This window comes from Calidris pugnax, unplaced genomic scaffold, assembly GCF_001431845.1.
Source record: "Calidris pugnax isolate Ruff unplaced genomic scaffold, ASM143184v1 scaffold303, whole genome shotgun sequence".
Lineage (NCBI taxonomy): Eukaryota > Metazoa > Chordata > Aves > Charadriiformes > Scolopacidae > Calidris > Calidris pugnax.
Genome location: NW_015091087.1, coordinates 325,399 through 340,893, shown reverse-complemented (window position 1 = coordinate 340,893; position 15,495 = coordinate 325,399). Strand labels below are relative to the sequence as shown.

General features: G+C 42.3%; 1 protein-coding gene across 1 annotated transcript in view; it reads right to left on the bottom strand.

Moving 5' to 3' along the window:
• The window catches only part of RFX8 (RFX family member 8, lacking RFX DNA binding domain), a 36,485-nt gene that overhangs the window by 20,357 nt on the left and 633 nt on the right, over nt 1-15,495 (bottom strand). Inside the window, exons 2-8 of the mRNA XM_014957745.1 lie at nt 11,383-11,506; nt 8,552-8,613; nt 6,942-7,028; nt 3,382-3,444; nt 1,767-1,830; nt 569-697; nt 406-483 (exon numbers count right to left, since the gene is read on the bottom strand). Coding sequence (XP_014813231.1) covers nt 406-483; nt 569-697; nt 1,767-1,830; nt 3,382-3,444; nt 6,942-7,028; nt 8,552-8,613; nt 11,383-11,506 — 607 coding nt within the window. The remainder of the gene's footprint in view (nt 1-405; nt 484-568; nt 698-1,766; nt 1,831-3,381; nt 3,445-6,941; nt 7,029-8,551; nt 8,614-11,382; nt 11,507-15,495) is intronic.

Here is a 15,495-nt window from a genome sequence, read left to right as displayed (position 1 = left end):
CTGGGCTCTTTGCCTGGCCCCATCCTGGCCAGGCTCCAGTGTAAGTGGGAGCATCCTGGGCCAACAAGGTGAAACTCTCAAAGCAGCATAAGAAAGAAGAGAGAAAGAATTATGCCATGGATATGGGGATATAATGAAAAATTTTTGTCCATGGCCTTGTGTTTTGTGCTGGGCTCAGACCTGTTGATGTGCCAGGAGTGCTCAGAATATGCCTAAAAACTCAGATTCTCAGAGCATGTTGTGTTAATTAAGAATTCACAAATAATTTGACTGAACGCTCCTTTTGTCTGTAAATGATCATCTACCTTAGATCAAACTGTCAAGTAAATAAGCTACACAGAAACAATTTTATTCTTGGAGTTGTTTGCTGTCATCAGAATGAGTGTTATTAAAGCAAAGACATACCTTGTTAAGCTCTTTCTTTCTCACCATATGTAAAATATCTTGACAATAGCCGTAGTACTCATTGGCAAGCAGTCCAACCTGGAGAAGGTGACCAGAAAGAGGGTAGAAAAGGATCACACAGACAAAGAGCTAACTAGCTTGATGATTAAATACTTGAACTTACCATTTCATAGGAATATTTCTTCGCTAACTCTTGCTCCCAAGGATAGAATCTGCTGAATTCAGGCCAAGGGTACAGAAATCTCTCTTGTTGAGTCTTCAGATAAATGACAGATGGAGAACAGTGTAAATCCTTGCTCTCAGTGCATCAGAATTTATTTTGAACAATAAAAAAAACCGATCACAATTATCTTGTCAGTTCTGTTAAAGGTATTAAGAACTTTCTTGGAATTGTATAACACGATTTTTTAATAAGATGAATTTCTTCAGAGGAATACTTGTCCTTTTTTTCAGAAAGTAGGGGTGGATGAAAGAAACGAGCATGGCTAACTAAGTGTTTAAATCCCAAAGAGTACATGAATTTCTTTTCAAACTCAGTAAATATTTAATGCTATACGTATCTTCCACATATATGTTCTACAGCACTCATGTCACAGTTGTAACCTTCTCAATGAGGCTGCAGATAGTTGGCTCTGCCGTCGGGGCGACAGCAGATTTCTCATCAGCTGCCAGTACATCCACTCCAGAGCACTCATTACTGCACCCGAGTGCTCTGTGAAAATAAGACAGTCACCCAGTCTCTCCTGGTTTTATCCTCACTTTGGTCCAGGTGAGTTGGCTGATGGTGCTCTGCTGGCTGACTTCCAACAGCCCCAATGGTGCCAAGCCATCCCATGCCACCACGCTTAGGGGAGAGAAGTGCCACAGACTAGCCCTGCGTCTGCCCTTTTTGGTGAGCATGGGCTGCGCTCTGGTTTTTCTTAATCATTTCCTAGTATTCAAACATTTAATCATGTCAATAAACTCTGAGTGCCTTGAAAAGACACTGGCTCAGCAGCGTGAGGGTCTGTTACCGGGGGCCTCAGGCAAGGACGGTTGTGCCCCACTAACTTCCCTAAGATTCAAAACCTGGGCTGTCAGCCACGATTTCCACTCTCAGCACTGATAAAATTATTTGGGATGGCGTGAAGAAAAGAAAAATGTTTAGCTACCAGGTGAAATAGGAGTGGGGGAAGTAAGCATTTAGTGAGATTATGCAGACAAACATTATTTGGAAGAAGAGGACAGATTAACTGTAGTTCCTCAGAACATATTATTATATACATTATATACATATTATTATATATATATACAACTATCATAGTTGTAATTAAACACCCAGATAGAAATTTTGTTGTAAGTCTAATGTATCCAAAACTCACTGTTCTTTTTTGGGGGCTATGGCTCTTGTAACCAGCTGCATCTCCATAACTGCAGGCGTTTCCACTGTGGTAAAATACAAAAAAAAAAAAAAAGCTTTAAAAAGCTCACCCATTTATTCAGTATTTAGTAAGAAAATGAGCTCAAACTGGATAGAGTGCACTAAGTTGGAGCACAGTGTTTGGGAAAGAAGCCCCGCTCTCTTTCTTGCCATTCAGCACCCCTATGATTTTCTAACAAGCCTGAAGACCAATTTCTCAATTTTAAGGTGAAACTGAACCATTCATTATAAAGATGGCAGGCTATTAACCATTCAACAGTGCAATGTCCTCTAAGTCCCTGCAAAATCGTGGGTTTGTATTTGTAGTTGCAGTTCATTTAGAATGATAATGATTATAAACATGCAAATAATGAAAGCATAATCATCCTTGTGCTTTGTTTTCACAATAACTCCATTTTCTCCACCCTATATCAGTTTAGATGGCTTTTTTTTAATTTATTTTCCCCCCAGTTGTGCCCCATTTACTTTGCAAGCCTGCCATGATGTTCCACATGGTCACAATTCACCTGGACCTGCAAAGTCTTGACCACTGGCTTTGGGCTGAAAAGCTGGTGATGCAGACACAACAGGCTGCTTTCTTGCTTCACCATCTCCTACCTCCCTCCCTGCCTGTTTTGCTGAGGCTAATCCTACTGGGGGGAGAGGAATGTTGCTGGTAAAAGGGACGTGCTGTGAGAGTTGGATTCCTCCAGTCAAGCCCCCATCTGCTGCTGACACCTGCTCGCTGTCTGCGAAGGCATTTCAAACTCCAGGGTCCTTTTGGACTCGGCTGTTTTGAAGGGTGTCAGGCAGGGGCTGTGTGGAAAATGTGCTTCCACTGGTGGCTGCTAACACTCAAGGCTATCTAATCAGATCCTGGCTGCTGGGTTTCACTGCTGTGATGTATTATAAACCAGGGTACCAACATACGTCCTGAAGGGACAGGGGACAAAGAGTAACAGCTTATCTCCTCGGAAACTCAAACTGCTGAAAATGCCTTCTCTCGTTTCTCTGCTGTCCTCAGAACCAACCCTTGAAAATTTACCTTGCCCTCTGCCACTACTCTCTGCCATGAAGGCAGTGCTCCAGCAAGACAACCACACTGGCTGCCTGAGATGGGGTACAGCATCCATGGTGGGCATGTTTGGTAACATTATGGACTCTTTGTCCTGGACATTTTAAAGTTGGTTGCTGGACAAAGGGAAGAATGTGTAAGCAGAGACGTTTCATAACGCTTTTTTCAAACGGGTCCTTCCTGCAGATTTCTAAAGCCTGTGAAACAAAATTAATGAATATTTTCCAGCTCCTGCTCTCCCTGAGAAGGCGGCCAGCTGTATCTTCTGCTGCTGCTACTATGGCAACGCGTATCAGCATCGCTCTCCTCCAGTGGGCTGGCTCCCTCAGCCAGGCTGGCTCCCTGCTCCCCCCCCAACGCGGGGATGGTGAGCTGTGAGAAGGGATGCTGCGTGGGTCCTCCCGCGCCCTGGCAGCCAGCCCCGGTGACCATTACGTGCAAATACTTAAGGAAAGCTAATATCTCTGTGTTCCTGCTGTTGGCAAAGGTGGTTGGGACTCACCTGGTGCCCGCAGAGGTGCTTGGCCGCCAGGCAGAGCTGCTCCCTTCCCCTGGAGAGCGGTCCCTGGGTAAAGATGGGACACACAAAACAAGAGGTGGGTGGGTGGGAGAAGGGGAAAACGGGTGACAGCAAAATCACGAGGAGTTTCACCATGTATCTTGCAGAGTTTGGATGATGCTGCGGGGTGGGAACTAGAGCTAAAATGGGAAACACAAAGGTGGGGATGATGAAAAGACCAAAAGAGGTGAACGAGAAGGATGAAGGAAAAATGAAAGCAGGGAGGGTGGCCAATGTGTGTGCTGTTAGCTGTCAGATTACAATGAGATTAGAAAAGCTAATTTGCTAGAATGATATCAGATTTTTTTTATTAAAAAAATTGTGGGTTTGCTTCACTAGAAAGTCAGAAGCACAGACCTTCTCTATTACTAGAATCATAAAGTAACTCTTATGAAGCCAAAATTCGCTGGCATTTTTTAACACTGCCGTACTTCTTTATCTGCCAGAGCAGGTACCATTTTAGGGAGAGCTTGTTCTCAAAGCTCCTGTTCCTAGAGGATACCCTATTGTAACGCAAATCAGTAAATACCATATTCCCTTAAATCTCCATAATACATTTGGAGACTTCATTGGCTACGGTTGTGTTTATTTACACTTCTTTCATAACACCATCATCAGTGCCATGGTTCACATATCTTCAAAAAATCCAAGATGAACCAGCTCAGGGGTGTTGTATAAGAGCATCCCCATCACTCCAGCTCATCCAACCGTCATGTCCAAGGCCCCACTGACTATCAAAAGGCAAACGCCTTCTTTGTAGTCAAGCCAAACCATTGTAATCATACTGCCATTTCTATTACACCAAAAAAGCAAAGCTCTCAACCTGCCACATCCTTCAAAGACCTAGTTGCTCATTACCAGCACCATGTCAATTGCCGACTATCTCAATATGGTCAAGAAATATTCTTTTCAGTAATTACAGACAGTGGATCATAGTTTTGAAAGCATCCCTTTCTTCACTGACCAGCAGATTGGGTGGATGCCTTGGTCTCTCAGCTGGGCTCCCAGGTCTACCTTCCCCTCAGATAGATGCAACAGAAAAAGCATCTGCATGTTGGACTCTATTCAGGCATGGGAGGGAGAAATAGTTATTGCAGGTAAAAAAGTCTTCAAATTTTAATTACTCTTTTTCTAAATTTCAATTTTCTAATTAAAAAAAAAAATCCAGAATTTGCCATTGCTGGTTTTATCAACTTCACTGGATCATGAAAAATTACTTCTGATTTCAAAAAGTACTGAACTCTCCTGAGAGGATGACATGTTCCTATTTATTTGCAAAGTATGTACAAAATCCTAAATCCAGATGGAAACAAACTCTCTTATTTGGTTGAAGCTTCTGCTTATTTTGTTATGAGATTGGTTTTTTTTAATCATGTTATTCATACATCTCTGGTTGTGTTTTGTGCTTTTTTATTACTTTCTCTCCTTTTTCTGTTCTTTAACAGAAACAAGAAGTAAGTGTGACACCTGGCTGCCCAGGTGTTGCAAGTGTGCCCGTTGACTCGTGACAGAGACATGTGGCTGCATTTAGAGTGGAAGCTGTTCTAATTCCAGCTGTCTGGCTTTGCACATCAGCTTAGTGACTTCTTATAACTGTTTTCAATGAAAGAAGCATCAGGCAAGATATTTTTGTAGCTAAGAGACTTTCCTATTGCAGCTCGAAAGATGATCTTTGTCTGAATGCGACCTTTATGTTTTTATTTATTTAAATCTGAAAAGTTACCCCCAAGAAACTATATCAAGATCGCAAGATGGCTGGTTATGTCATCTCTTTCCCTGGAATACACCTCCTTTCCCTTGGTTTGACCCAATGAAATACGGTTTTTTAGGAGTAGATGTCAAATACCCAAGTCCCTCAGCCTCTCCTTGTAAGAGAGATGCTCCAGGCCCCTAATCATCTTTGTGATTCTCCACTGTACCCTCTCCAGCAGTTCCCTGTCCTTCTTGAACTGGGGAGCCCAGAACTGGACACAGTACTCCAGATGGGGCCTCACCAGGGCAGAGCAGAGGGGGAGGAGAACTAGCAGCTCTCCTACTATGCCCAGCAAGACTGCTGTTTCCAAGTGAAACTTCAAGGAAACACCTTTCTTGCCCTGAAGAAGAAAGACAAGAAGAGAGCCAGTCACAGACCCACAAAGTTCCTTGAATAGTGGCCAAGACCTTTCCCTGTTATAGGCGTCAAATCTTAGGCCTGTTCTGGTTGTCCTGGGTGCATGATTAGTGAGGGATATCACTTCAGTAAGGGTCTCATGGGAAAGGAGCCTCAAGTTGCCTATAAATAATTTGTTTGCTCTCACAGCAACCAATTGTCACTTGATCACCCACAGAACCTGATCCTCTGTCCTGTCCCATTCTTTACCATTGTCACTCTATGAACTCCTTCAACATTACTCTGCTATAAAACCCATGGAGGAAGGCAACTGACACATGGGTATGATTTTTCCGTTCTCTTGCAGAGCTCTATTATTCAACTAAACAACTATCTTGTAAAATATCACAGACACCGAAACAACTTTCATCATCACCAGAATATGCAGGTGCTTAATAGGCTGACTTGTATCACTCCAACATTCATGCTATAGAAAAATGCTATATCTCCATGTTAAACAGTGGAAACCAAAGTGCAAAACTTATCTGTTTACACATAAAAGTCATGTACAAGTCTGTAAGACAGTGAAGATATGAGCCCTGTCTCCAAAGTCCAAGCCATTGGCTGCAGGTATTTTTCTTCTGTGCATTTAAAAGGAGTGTAAAATCGCTAAGCTGTAGCAGCATTTCCCTTCCTTTTTTTTTCTGGGGAGAAACGCAAACTTGTGGTGTGTTTATCTCAACCATGAGCTTAACCAAGAGAACTCTTCCTTCCCTTGCCTACAACTTGTACGTGCTCATGTGTACAGTTTAGTCTGCCAAAGTATCTTACACACATCAAGGATTTTTAGACTTCTAATTTTTGCAATAAATTTCTACTCATCTTATGCCTGTTCCCTTACAAGAGATGACTTTCAAATCTGAACTTTTCAAATTAAATGAAGGAAGTGTTTTCAAAGTAATATGCCTAGTTTCAAGTAATAAAAAAATCCTGATAATATGGTTGCGTGTAGCACTCTTCAAAACAGTGTAGTCATTTATACTTTAATATGTCTCTTCAGCCTACTGTTTAATAAGGAAGGTGCTACAATATCATGAAGTAATTGTCAATGTGTTTATTTGAGCTCCCATTTAGAGTCTGACTGTATTAAGCTCCTCTTTTGTGTGTGGCATGAGTTCCTGCTCTTAAGATCTACATGACTATAATGTTCAATTCAAGGAAGTATGATTAGGTAGGACATGTTTTCAAAATAGAGCCATCTCTATTAGGGCAGAGCACTTTTATAGTGTTTATAGTAATAAGAAAAATATAATACTGTTGTCAGTCTTCAACAGATTATTTACAGGCTTTTATATACAGACAATATATAGACTGTCATGTGACTTTTTGTGAGTAAAATATTTAAAAAACAAACCTGAGATAATTCTTTTCAGACAGAAGACAGCAATAACGTGCATAAAAGGAAGAGTTTTTCTTGATAGCTATTCCATCATAATGATACCTAGAAAAGAAACAAATGATGAACTGATAAGCATATGATTTTCAACAAGTCAGGAAATAAATATTCTTCCTTCAAAACCAGATGATCATCCTATTTAAACAAGAAAAGACCAAGTAAAAAAAGCTACATTTATTCTTTTTAAATTCTGTTGAAAATTTATTTTCCCCAACAGAAGGTAATTGCACGAACTCTCAAAGTCTTTACAAACTCTTTTTAATATTTTTTGGCCTGGAATGGTACCTTATTTTAAATGAAAAAAAAACTTAAACCAGTGGATGGAAGTGCAATAGATTTGTACAAGACACCTAGAGAAGTCAGGAACCAGAGTCTCAGCTGACAGAGGACCCCATATCCCAGTGGAAGCTGAAGGATTTGGTACAGTTGTTCTGCAGCCATTCACGGTAGCTTAGGAACTGGATGGCTCGTTGCTTGTCATGGCAAGCTAAAACCCAAGAAACCCACCAGACCTTCTCTAAGGTTTATCCTGACCCTGGTGAGCAGCAGAGTCACCATCCCTGCTACCCAGGTGCTGCCAGCTGGCTCTTCCCAGGCTGGGTGACTGGGAAGCCAGGGAATCAGTGCTGTGGTTCCAGGCCACCAGCAGCCAGCAGAGGGTAACCTTCTGCTGATGGGAAGAGAGAGCACGGAGACTGGGGGCTATCACGCACCGTCCCAAATCCTGCCAGCTGTGAGGAGAAACCTGGGAGTGTCTGCGGTGAGGCACTCCCAAAATAAAGGATCTTGCTGCATCAAGCTGATAGCAAGTCCAGACTAGTGGAGAAAAGTCGCAGATCAAGTAAGGGCATGTCTATCTCAAAGCCAGCCCTTGACAGCTACTCAAAATGCTTGTAAAATTACCGTGTCCAAATGCCCTTAAAACATCTCTTTTTCCAGTCTGGATATTCCAAGTGTGATTATAAATTCATTGAATCCATGAAAAAGCATCAAACTCTCTGTGCTCTAGAAGAAGAGAGGGAACGCGGAAGAAAGAAAGGTAGGAAGAGGATCTGAAGTGGTCTGATTTAAATGGTTTTAAGCTGTTTACGACATTTCCATTGACCACCAGTACGTGCTGGGTCACTCCACAGATACGTGCAATGATGAAAAGCACAACACAGACATTAATCACGGCTGCCACCCCCGTGCATCCTGGATCCAGGCTTTCCTGACCCTGCATGTCTCAAGAGCTCTGAGTAAGGATATAATGTCTGGCAGATGCCTCATGCAAGCCATGTTGTAAAAGCTATTACAACTCAAAGCGCTAATTTTTTTTTAAGACCAGTCTGATCTGGAATTCATGCCCTACCAAAGCAGCTCTGATGTGGTGATTCTCATGGAATTAACTCTATTTTAATGTTTTTGGTGACATCACAAATCACTCTGGATCTTGCAATGTAGTACAGACTTGCAACCAACAATTAAGCTGCTGGGTTACAGTGCTGGAGATGAAAATTCAGCCATTTTAAAATTTAATTAGAACAGTTACAAACAACATTTTTAAACAAAGGTAGCAAAACCATTACCTGGTACTCCCTCTTGTGCCCAGCCTTCTTGTCCCAAGACCTGGGAAAACTAATCGAATAAGCTAAAAAAAAAAAAACCAAACAGAAAATTGGGGATACTTGGTAAATTCATTCTAAAATGCAAACACGTATCTGCTACATTTTTTTCTCCTTGCTCATTTCTTTTGCTTTCCATCATTTGCAGGCTTCATACCTGTTCTTGCACACCTCTCAAATGGCAACTGTTGAACACAGTCAGGCTTTTGTGAATCGAAATCTAAGCAATTTAAGGGATTACCTCCCTCAGGTAGGAAATTTTAGACTAATCTGGTTTATCTTGCACTGAAACACACCAGGAGGCCACCCACAGGCAAGCAGGGTATATGGGCTAGGGGTACTTGAAGATGCTGTGATTCTCTGCCAGACCTGCAAGCCTTACTCACTCGGGTAAGGACTTAATCACACAAGGGGCTTCACCTACTCACTCGCTCTTGCAAGGAGTACTTGCAGGATAGGGCCTGACTTAATCTGTTTCAAAAGGACCCGAATCATCAAGCTGCAAAGCAACCTTTTGACCACCCTGGTGGTGAATGTGAACCGAGGTCACGCAGCATCTGTCAAGGTTAGGCCCTACGGAGTAATAAGATACTGTCAGGGTTATAATCCACGTCACTGTGATTATTCTGCATGAGCTGTTCCGTGCAGACAGACTAACCCAGGACAGCTGGAGCTAACGTTCCCTATATAGCAGGGACAGAGGATCAAGTACTCAACGTTAGTGGGGAGTGTGGGGAGCCTCCACTTAGCAGTGCAAAACTTGGACTTCGTGCAAAGTGCATTTTGCTGGTCCAAAAGCCTGCTAAAGGACAAATTTCCCTGACTCACACCGACGCGCACCTCCAGTTTTAACGGTGTTGGAGTGGTCCTGTTCTTTACACATTTCCCTGTGCACCCACCCCAGCTGATCAAGATGGTATTTTAGCATAGTCCCATTTTCGTACAAGGAGGACAGACTATGAAACTGGGGTTTCTGTGCCATGAGAGGCATACTTCTTCCCACTGCCTCTTCTACAGAGACAGCGGTGTGTTTGGGCAGCAGGATAGGGCAGTTGGTATTAGTGGTGTTTTAAATCATTACAGTTTGATTCACAGGGGACTTGACTCCAGAAGTCCTTACATAATGCACTCGAGTTACTACAGCTTGATGGATTATTAAGAGCTCATCCCATTAGCTAGGCCGTGGTAACCATCGACACGTGCACCTTCAGTTTAAACCAGCGTTTTGGTGCAGCTCCTGCCCTCCTCAGCCTCTTGCTGCGGGGTCCCACCTCCTGCTTCAGAAGGCCAGACCATATGAAGCCACTGGAGACCTGCACCCCAGGTTGCTCACTTGAGATGTGTTAACTTGCACCCCGATGCACTGGGGCAGGATAGGGCTGTGAGCAAAGAGTTGCAAGCACCGGCCTACGGCAGCTGTGGCTCCTCAGCTAAGCTCGCCTGCGTGACCAGGCTCATGCTTCATCCATGCCTGTCCCAACTTAAAAGTAAAATGCATTAACTTAAACCACAAGGAGGCTTAGCTTACAGGTGGTAACTCCGTCACGCTGGAGCACCTGAGAGTGTACAGACAGGATAGGATTAATCTTACCTGTGTGGTTACGAGGTAGAGATGTCTAAGCTAGTTGCTGCAGACTCTGTAGTCAATGGAGAAAACCAGACGGTTCTGAAGCACATTTCTTCTGAGCTGCCTGAGATGACTCATTTAGGGTGAGAGGAATCATATGTAGCTATTTATTTCTCTCCATTGACTACCAAGAGATCTTAAGGTGACTAGCTTCACAACAGACATCTACCCCGAGCCAAGCCATGGGCTTGGCTGATGGGTGATGATCCATTAAGCTATGGTAATAAATCACGCTGCATACCTCACTCAAATCTTAAGTGATTTAACTTACCCAGTAAAAAAAGAAAATTAGATTCAACTGAATTGAGAGAAATGATTCATCAGCCAAGGTTATCTGCACAAATGAAATTGATTTCAGGTACAACTTCTACTTAAATTCTTTTGGTTTTGTGATAAAAAAATGTTTAGTAGCTTCTACCATGGGCACTAATGAAATAGTATCAGTGGTAAAAATAGGAAATTCTGAATAAAAAGTCTTGTGCAACAAATAATCACAAGGCATTCTGTCTTTCTTAATTTCTTAAATAAAGTTGAACAGCTACGAGTGTTTGTTGAGATTAGGATTTCTAAGTCATAATTTCTCTGTGGATTGTATCAACCTAATACATGGTGTATTAGAAAAATGGAACTGTTTGAAGGAGATTTGGTTTTACATCTGCATTTGTTTTGCTTGGATGATTCTGTAACACCTTTTTTAGAGTGTGTTTGGAGCAAAATCTCTGTAAGCATATTTAAAAAGAAAAGTATAACATTATGTAACAATGAAAGGGGTATTTTAAGGACAGAAGAACCAGCTCCTCAGGACAAGTTTATTAACCTTGTCCTGTTTACCCTGGTAAAGCTTTCTAAAATATACTGGCAAAATAAATCTTTGCTAGTATAACATAGACCAATTCCCCCCAAAAAAAAAATTCCACCACAAGCGATACTCTTTCCTCTAATATAAAAGTGTCTACATGAGGGCTTACCAGACATACATTAGAGAAGAAACAACTATAATACATTACATGTTCATTCCTCTCTATTATTTAATTTCTTTAAATATGCAGTCTGTATATTTGAGCATCAGATTTTCTGTTTAGGTATCTCTGCTTCTTATCTTATGATATATCTTATATCTTATCTCGTAATATATCTTCTTATCTTATATATCCTATCTACTCTGTACCTTTCCAAAGGTGGCTGAGTTTACTTGATACTTGGAATTTGGACCGCAGCCTTCCATATACAATTCATATAGTAGCCAACGGGGTACGGTGCATCCTTCACACAAATAGAAATTATCAGCTATCCTTTAAAACAAAAACATCAATAGCAGAATTAGAAGAAAGAATTGTTATCGTGAGATTGTAATAACTCACCAGCTTTGCATTGAACTCTGTAACAGTTACTCTGATTTTATAGAAGCATAGAATAAAAAGAAAAAAAAAAAAGAACTATTACTTCTGTGTAATCTATATTCTGGGGGAAAAAAAAAGATACCTCTTATATACATATATTATATTCTGCTTGTTTTTAACGTTTTTTAATTCCACTTTCCTGGTTTCCAGCATGTAAGAGAGGTCATGTGAGACTCTTCTAATAAATTAACTAGATCTCACAGCTTTTAATAAAAAAATACAGCTTAGAAATATCATTATGACATTAACACCAATACACAAAATATTAGCATCTCTCAAAGAGGATGTAACTTTGATCTCCTAATTATAGAGGTCTCCACTATACCAAAGATAATATGACAAGCATTTTTCCATCTACAATGTCCAATATGATATTTTAGGACAGAGTGCACAACCTAAGAAAGGCCAAATTCTGTTCTCATACAACCTCACTGACTTTAGCACCAGTTTAATGAGATAACAGAATTTTAATTCGTGGTTACTATGTAACCAGGACTGAAACTGATTTAGGTGTTTAAATACTCATCCTCTGGCCAAATCCTTTACTCATCCTACTTATCAGAATGGTCATAGTCAAGTAAATGCAACTACTTGTGTGAATAAGGTGAGGGAGACGTAAACTAGTTATTTATTAGCCTAAGGTATTACCTTCACCAGAAAAAAAAAAAAAAAAAAAAAAAAAAAAACTTAATTTTAAAAAACACCTGCATTTTCTTCTCTCAGCTAGGGTTTTTGCCTCAGCGCATTTCTGTGTTATCTCTATATAAGCAATCAAGACATCTTTTGGACAGGAGTCCCAGAATCAGTGACACCAATAAAACTCTTCTTGACTTCACCAAAAAAAAAAAAAAAAAAAAAAAAAAAAGACCTTTAATTATGAGATCATGCCAATGGTTTCGATGTCAGAAGATAATAGCTTCCTACAAATACAGGAGCAAAGCTGGAGCAAAGAAGCAGAGAGATTAATTTTCAAAGCATGACACACTGATCGTATGACAGTGTTTTCTTACTGTGACTCTGCTTCCGTTATAGCAAGCATATTTAATTAATTTATCAGATGAATGCTGGTGCAGCACCGTGCCAGTTACTCATTGTGTCTTTACTGATAATCGAGCTGGTTGGGAAAGCAGACTTTTCATAATCACCAGGTGAGATAAGCCCGTTGGATTTTAAACCAGCATCCTCTCTTTTATTAGCAGCCTGATTTCAGGCGACCCAGTGTATTACCTGAAGTAGCAGTAGACAGTGGATAAAGTCTTCAGCAAACCAGCTTACTAGAACAGACTGAGCAAGACTGTGATCGCTGTGCAGTCTGATGATGTCTACCTCCCCTTCTCTTCGTTCCTTCTCCCCTTTCTCCAGGGAAGAAGGCTGACTGCCTCCCCCAGGTTTCCCTCTCCCTAGCAAAGGGCCCCGAGATGCCTCGCTTTTATCTCCTTGGAGCCCATCTTCTCACCCACCAACCCAAGAGGCTGGTGCTGCCAAGCACTGGGGCTGAGCCATGCTGGGCTCCCTGCCAGCTCCTCACCACCTCCAGCCCTACCACCCAACAGCAAAGGCTTCACGGCTAGACATGAGCAGGAACCTGCACCGAAGACTGGGGATCTGCTGAGCCAACAGGGCATTTCCCCCATCATGGGGCTGAAAGGTAAATGAAATTTATGCTAGATAAGGGTCCTGACAGTAGGCAGAAATGCTTGTTTCTTCTAGAGCAACCACCTCAATACCCTTCGTAATTGAGCAGTCCCAGAGGAGATTAAATCTAAGTCCAAATCCATCCTTAATATAACACCACAAGAGTCATTGGAAGTGCTGCAGAAATTAACTCGTGCTTCAGTAGCAGGTTTCTGCCAATAGTTTTGCCCCAGCATTTAACCATTTAGCAACCAAATATTTGAGAATTTTGTTTCATGAACTTATCATCTATTAAGCTGGCAGCCTTTTTCAAATAAGACGTCAAACACATTCTCAGTGCTGACACATAATACAAAAATACTGTCTATCAGGAAAAGTAAAAACGCACACAGAAAAGAGCACAGCACGTATCTTCTTACCTATTAGCCCCAAGGTTCTCAAAACCTGAGTGTTTACGGTGTGCATCAAAACAATACTGTTAATAAAGACAACAGAAGCAAAAGGAAAGAGTGATGAGCAAGAAAGACAGAGGCTAAAGAAAAAGCACACAGGGAAAGACCTCCTCCATTTGTCTGCTACTTTCTATCCACAATTTCCTTTGGGATTCTTATCTGATTGATTCTAGAGCCTCACGTGGACTGCAGTTTTGGGGGTTTTCCACCTGTTATGTGTGAACCTTAGGCAGGCAGGCTGTTATACAGGTTCACAATTCAGCTGTTAAACCATTTCTGGACTAAAACCTGGTTTGCTGTTGTCAATGCACCAACCGTAAAATGAAGCTAAATATTTAAAAATTCTCAAAACATGAAAAGGTGATTCAGAAAGTTGTTGTGATGAAAAAATCATCAGTTCATCCTTTCAAGGATTGTTTATAATTCGGTTTTATGCAGTGTCCCAAACTCGTTGGATGACCTTAGATGAATCTTTTCCTTCAGTCCTTTTAAAATGGGAGCAGTGGTATCTGTATCACAGCAGAAACACAGAAAAACTCCCGCTGCTCAGGTATTACTGAGAGGGGGAATAAAGAGACTGAAGACTACTTGCTGTCAAGTTAAATGCTTGCTTGTGTGTGTTGTTGCTGTTTCACCCAAAGCTTCAACACTCCTTTCTAGCTGGACTCAGCTGTGCTTGGTGAAAGAAGAAAAGTAACCCTGGTTTCTCCTTGGTTGTCCCGTGGCAGATGATGCTCTTCTCAAAGCACAAGAAAATGATGGTGACAACCTTACTCTACTACAGAAAGTATCTTTCTCACTGGAGAGTTTGACCATTACCTTTGCCTCAAGGAAACATAACCTTGGAGAACATCAATCACTCAGCATGCCATCGGCCACTGTAAAAACACAGCAGCCACAATTGGTCCAGCCGGGGATGATCCTTGGCCATCTGCACTGCAGCATCATGTCAAGTGGATGGCAGCCCGTGAGCCAGATCCCAATGAGGGGGTAGGATGAGGCAAAACCACCTTTCCCCCATGTCAAACCGCTCCCACATCAGTAAGATTTGTGGCAGATGGACTTTCAGGGAAATGTCCCTGCTTTCATGACATGGTTTATGCACTACCATGATGATCAGAGGGCTGCAGCACCTCTCTTATGAAGACAGGATGAGAGAGTTGGGGTTGTTCAGCCTGGAGAAAGCTCCAGGGACACCTTATACCAGCCTTCCGATACCTGAAGCAGACCTACAGGAGAGATGGGGAGGGGCTTTTTGTCAGGGAGTGTAGGGATAGGACGAGGTGGCAGGGTTTTAAATTGAAAGAGGGAAAATTTAGATTAGGTATTAGGAAGAAATTCTTCACTGTGAGGGTGGTGAGGCACTGGAACAGGTTGCCCAGAGAAGTTGTGGATGTCCCATCCCTGGAAGGCCAGGCTGGATGGGGCTTTGAGCAACCTGCTCTAGTGGGAGGTGTCCCTGCCCATGTCAGGGGGTTGGAACTAGATGATCTTTAAGATCCCTTCCAACCCAAACCACTCTGTGATTCTATCAGTCTATGATGGGGTCTACCCAGCAAACCAGACTCCTGTCCTACAAGACAAGTGTTAAAAGCTGGGTTCCAGCTCTCCCTGTAGCAAGCCCCACCCGGTAGGTCCTGCCAGCCCCCGGGCAAGGATGGGGCGGGAGGGAGGAGGGGGGGGGATAGAAGACCAGCCGCACCACCTCGCCCCCCCGCTACCACCTCCAGCCGGGGTCTCCCCAGCCGCCCCGCTGGCTCGGTCCCCGCACCCACCAGCGGATGATGGAGAGAT